This window comes from Solanum stenotomum, chromosome 1, assembly GCF_019186545.1.
Source record: "Solanum stenotomum isolate F172 chromosome 1, ASM1918654v1, whole genome shotgun sequence".
NCBI classification, from domain to species: Eukaryota; Viridiplantae; Streptophyta; class Magnoliopsida; order Solanales; family Solanaceae; genus Solanum; species Solanum stenotomum.
This window is the reverse complement of record NC_064282.1, coordinates 47,319,129-47,324,164: the sequence shown is the minus strand read 5'-3', so window position 1 is coordinate 47,324,164 and position 5,036 is coordinate 47,319,129. Positions and strand designations below refer to the sequence as shown.

At 38.0% G+C, this 5,036-nt stretch overlaps 1 protein-coding gene across 1 annotated transcript; it reads left to right on the top strand.

The window, feature by feature from the left end:
- Positions 1–1,133: 1,133 nt before the first annotated feature.
- Positions 1,134–1,688, top strand: LOC125853525 (uncharacterized). Its single transcript, XM_049533240.1, has 2 exons — positions 1,134–1,333; positions 1,421–1,688. The coding sequence occupies exons 1-2, from the start codon at positions 1,134–1,136 to the stop codon at positions 1,686–1,688; spliced, it is 468 nt and encodes a 155-aa protein (XP_049389197.1).
- The last annotated feature ends 3,348 nt before the right edge of the window (positions 1,689–5,036 follow it).

Below are 5,036 nucleotides of genomic sequence, written 5' to 3'. Positions count from 1 at the left end.
ATTACAAAAGGGAATCAGATGCTTAACACCGAAAGGGCATGTAAATGAGATGGGGGTCTCACGTTTAATAAGTTCGGCTCCCCACATAGGTTTCCTCACGTTTAGCAAGTCCAGATTACCTACGGTATGTGTTGTCTCATGAGATGGAAACCCCCACATTTAGTAAGTTAGGGTTTCTAGAAGCAATCTCCTTGACGCTTAACTATGTGCCCACATAGGACTCTAGCTTAGTGGATCCACTTAGATAGCTATGTACGAATGGTTACACCTTAGGCAAGTGTTAACCTTCTCTTTTCGGTGTGGGAGTATAACATCAGATTCAATGCAACTCTCATGGTCTATGTCGGTTATTGGAATATTTCCCTAATGTAAAAGTTAATGAAGGTATGAAAGGTGTGAACTCTTACTAGGGCTTTCTTAAGGGTTTCTACATAGTGTAAGAGAGGTATGGGACTTCTTTTGCACATTGCACTTGTGGGATCCTAAGAGATGGTTGTAGTAGTGTTCTCTTATGATTATGATTGTTATGACTTACGTATGTTGAAACTATGTTATGTATGATCATTATGACTGTGGTAAGTTATGATGAAATATGATCGTATGAAAGTATGCTTAAAGTAGGTTGCTTACTGTGATACTTGGCTTTGAATAGGGTTATGGGGTTCTATTCTTTGCATTGCACTAGTATTGCTTCGGAGATAGTTGCTGCCATGAGGTGCAGGATGAGTCTATTTGTATCTGGGTTGCCACTTGTCAAGTAACGATGGCAAGACAACTATGCTGATAGGAGACACAAACATAGCAAGGCTTATGATCCATGTGTAACAGGTTGAGGAGGATAAGCTTATAGATAGAGAAGATTTCCGGAATAAGAAGGCTAAGACAACATGAAATGAGTTCGGGCAGCGAATCGGTCATCTTTTCAACAAAAGCCAAATAGACCTGCTCCATCATCTGCTAGTGCACCTGCACCAAAGAACACTGATGGTAAAACAGAGCGCACAATTTATACCTTCGAAGATATGTTGAGGGAATGTGTCATAGACTTCAAAGGTAAATGGGCTGATCACTTTCCTCTCATAAAGTTTGCATATAACAATAGTTATCACTCTAGTATCCAGATGGCTCCTTATATGGCTCTTTATGGGAGAAAGTGTAAATCGCCTATTGGTTGGTTTGAAGTTGGTGAAGTTGAGTTGATAGGGCCAAACTTAGTTCATCAAGCCATGGAGAAGGTAAAGATTATTCAGGAAACGCTAAAAACAACACAGAGTCATCAGAAATCCTATACATATGTTAGGAGAAGAGATTTAGAATTTGAGGTTGATGATTGGTTCTACTTAAATATTTCACCCATGAAGGGTGTTATGAGATTTGGTAAGAAGGGGAAAATCAGTCCCTGGTATATTGGTCCTTATAGGATATCCAAGAGGGTTGACAAGGTTGCTTATGAGTTCGATCTACCTTCAGAATTAGCAACAGTTCATCTGGTGTTCCATGTATCCATGTTAAAGAAGTGTTTGGGTGATCCTTCACTCATTGTACCTACTGAGAATATTGGTATCAAGGACAACCTATCTTATGAGAACGTTACCATTCAGATTCTTGATCGTCACAAGTTGAGAACCAAAGAGGTTGTATCAGCCAAGGTCTTATGGAGTAATCAATATGTCGAGGAAGCTACTTAGGAGGGTGAGGAAGATATGAAGAGGAGACACCCACATCTCTTTCGTTCCGAAGAAATTTCTAACCATGGTACTTACTCTTTGTAAAGTACTTTTTAAGTTGATATACTGAGTTATGTAAATTGCATGTTGGGTGCTTGAGTTGGGGTGGTTAAATGCTTTCCCCCCTTATTCAACTTAGTGCGATCTCATTCGAGGACAAATGTTCCTAAGGGGGAGATATTGTAACACCTTGAAATTTGGTCTGTTTTCAAGGTTTGGTCAACTTCAAACAACCATATCTTTTGGAACATAAAGAGTTAGGTGGCCCATGAGGTATCAAATCAAAGGTCTTTTAAATCTCTTTCCAATGCCACCAAGTTTGCCTCAATATGTTGTTTGAGTAAAAAGATATGACTGATTTACTGGAGACGCTCTAACCTGGTAGCAGCTCGGCAATGGCTCCACGTTACGGAGTGAATACAGACCTCACTGTCTGTTGAAAAAATATCTTGACTTCCATATAGTTTTATTTATATTTTAATGGTATTTTAGTCCTAAAAACCTTCGGCAAGTCATCTAAATTACACAAAACTCATAGAAAAACTAGTTTTCAAAAATTAAACCCTCTCATTCACTTCTAAATTCTACACTCAAGATGTGGCTCCTTATGGGGCTCTTTATGGGAGAAAGTGTAGATCGCCTATTGGTTGGTTTGAAGTTGGTGAAGTTGAGTTGATAGAGCCAAACTTGGTTCATCAAGCCATGGAGAAGGTGAAAATTATTCAGGAAAGGTTAAAAACAACAGAAAGTCATTAGAAATCCTATACAGATGTTAGGAGAAGAGACTTAGAATTTGAGGTTGATGATTGGTTCTACTTAAATATTTCACCCATGAAGTGTGTTATGGGATTTGGTAAGAAGGGGAAACTCAATCCTTGGTGTATTGGTCCTTATAGGATATCCATGAGGGTTGACAAGGTAGCTTATGAGTTAGAGCTACCTTCAGAATTATCAACAATTCATCTGGTGTTCCATGTATCCATGTTAAAAAAAGTGTTTGAGCGATCCTTCACTCATTGTACCTATTAAGAATATTAGTATCAAGGATAACCTATCTTATGAGAAGGTTCTCGTTCAGATTCTTGCTCGTCGGGTTCACATGTTGAGAACCAAAGAGATTGCATCAGCCAAGGTTTTATGAAGGAATCAATATGTTGAGGAAGCTACTTGGGAGGCTGAGGAAGATATGAAGAGGAGACACCCACATCTCTTTAGTTCTAGAGAAATTTCTAACCATGGTACTTACTCTTTGTAAAGTACTCTTTAAGTTGATATACTGAGTTATGTATATTGCATGTTTGATGATTGAGTTAGGGTGGTTAAATGCTTTCCCCCCTTATTCAACTTAGTGCGATCTCATTTGAGGACGAATGTTCCTAAGGGGGAGATATTGTAACACCTTGAAATTTGGTCAGTTTTCAAGTTTTGGGTCAACTTCAAACAACCATATCTTTTAGAACATAAAGAGTTAGGTGGCCCATAAGGTATCAAATCGAAGGTCTTTGCGATCTCTTTCCAATGCCACCATGTTTGCCTCAATCTGAGTTTTGAGTAAAACGATATGACTGATTTACTGGAGACGCTCTAACTTAGAAGCAGCTCTGTGATGGCTCCGCGTTACGGAGCGAATACGGATCTCACTTTCTGCTGGAAAAATATCCCTACTTCCAGCTAGTTTTATTTATTTTAAAGGGTATTTTAGTCCTAAAAACCCTTGGCAAGTCATCTAAATTACCCAATACTCTTAGAAAAATTGGTTTTAAAAATTAAACCCTTTTATTCACTTCTAAATTCTACTCTCTAGAGCTTCGAAAACCATTAAGGCTAGGGTTCATCTTCCTAGATATTTCCTTCAAGTCTCTTCAACAACATTGTTCTTCCAGGTATGTGAGGTTTCTCATAGTGATGCCCTCACGCCAATCATCTGAATCTTTCATTAAATTGTCCATGAAATTGTTTATGTAAGTATTATTGAAGAGTTCTTGAGTTTTAACCCCGTTCTTTAACAATAGAGGTTTTGAGATCTTGAGGTTAGGGTCTTGCGAATGAGTGGTGTTTGTTGATAAAATCTGAGTGGGATTTCAATTAGATTGCTTTGGTTTCTTTTAATTAAAGTGCGTTTGGAAGAGAAAGAAAGAAATCGGCCAACTATTTGAGTTCGGGGCCACATCGCGGAGACGCATGAAATTTTTGTACCTAGCCTATCACCTCTTTTTTGCGATGACGAGAGGATACAAAGTCTTCTGCCTCAAAAGTCTTTTTGTGACCAAAATTTTAATTCCCTCTCCGCGTCGCACTATAGATACATCAGGGTCACCTGACCTTTTCTCTTTCGTCCTTCATTCTGTATGTGTTCTTCCAAACCATACCTATTTTTTCTTCTTGATTTTTACTTCTAAAGGCTTCGTTAATCCTTGAGAAAGTCTTCATGTCACATTCACATGTCTTCATTTACATTTTAAATTAATGTAAGATAAGAGGAAATTTCAAAGGTTATATTTCATAAACACTTAAAAGTTTCATATGTCATTTATAAATATGTACCTATGTTAATTAATAGACTTCAAAGATAAGTTCATAAGTGCATGTTTTCAAGAATGTAAACACGTCTCATGTTTTGAAAAGTATTTCAAGTAATGTAAGAAGTTCATTCTTTGTAATGGGGGAATCGAGCATAAAGTTATATCACTTATTTTGGGAGTAGTATCGAGCACCGAGTTGGGTTAGAGTCTCTTATGATTCGGAAGTCCCATAAAACTACATAGCTAGTGTAGGATAGGGTAGCATTGATTCTTCATGCGACTTATCATTGCTTCTGAGAAGGCCAATCATATGGATCCATAGTTACGATATCATCCTATACCCCAGCAAAGTACAGGATGGCCCTTGCAACATGGGCGAAACGTTGTACATTGCTAGGCTCATGGTAATTCTTGTCGGTTAGAGAAACTCCCCACAAGTAAAGTGTATTATTTTCTTATTGCTTTCATTGTTTATTATATTGTAACACTAAAATGGTTTTCATATATTTCTTCCAGTCATTTAAGCCCGTAGATTTTTTACACTAACCTTATCAGTTACCAGTATATTCAATGTACTGATGTCATTCGACCTGCATCGTTTTATGATGTAGAAACAGGTGCTCATGATCATCAATCGGCGATGCATTGAGGTCACTATTCATTCACAGGCAGTAGTTGGTGAGGCATCCTTACTTCTAGGAGACCCCAATTTCATTTCAGTTTTAGTAGTAGTTGAGGTATCGTAGGTCTTGTTCCGACACCTATCTTGTATTGTTAGAGGCTTCAT

Coding starts and splice junctions, on each gene's coding strand:
- LOC125853525 (XM_049533240.1), top strand. CDS start 1,134: ATGGCTCTTTATGGGAGAAAGTGTAAATCGCCTATTGGTTGGTTTGAA. Junction 1,334..1,420: donor GAATTTGAGGTTGATGATTG/GTTCTACTTAAA, acceptor TGGTCCTTATAG/GATATCCAAGAGGGTTGACA.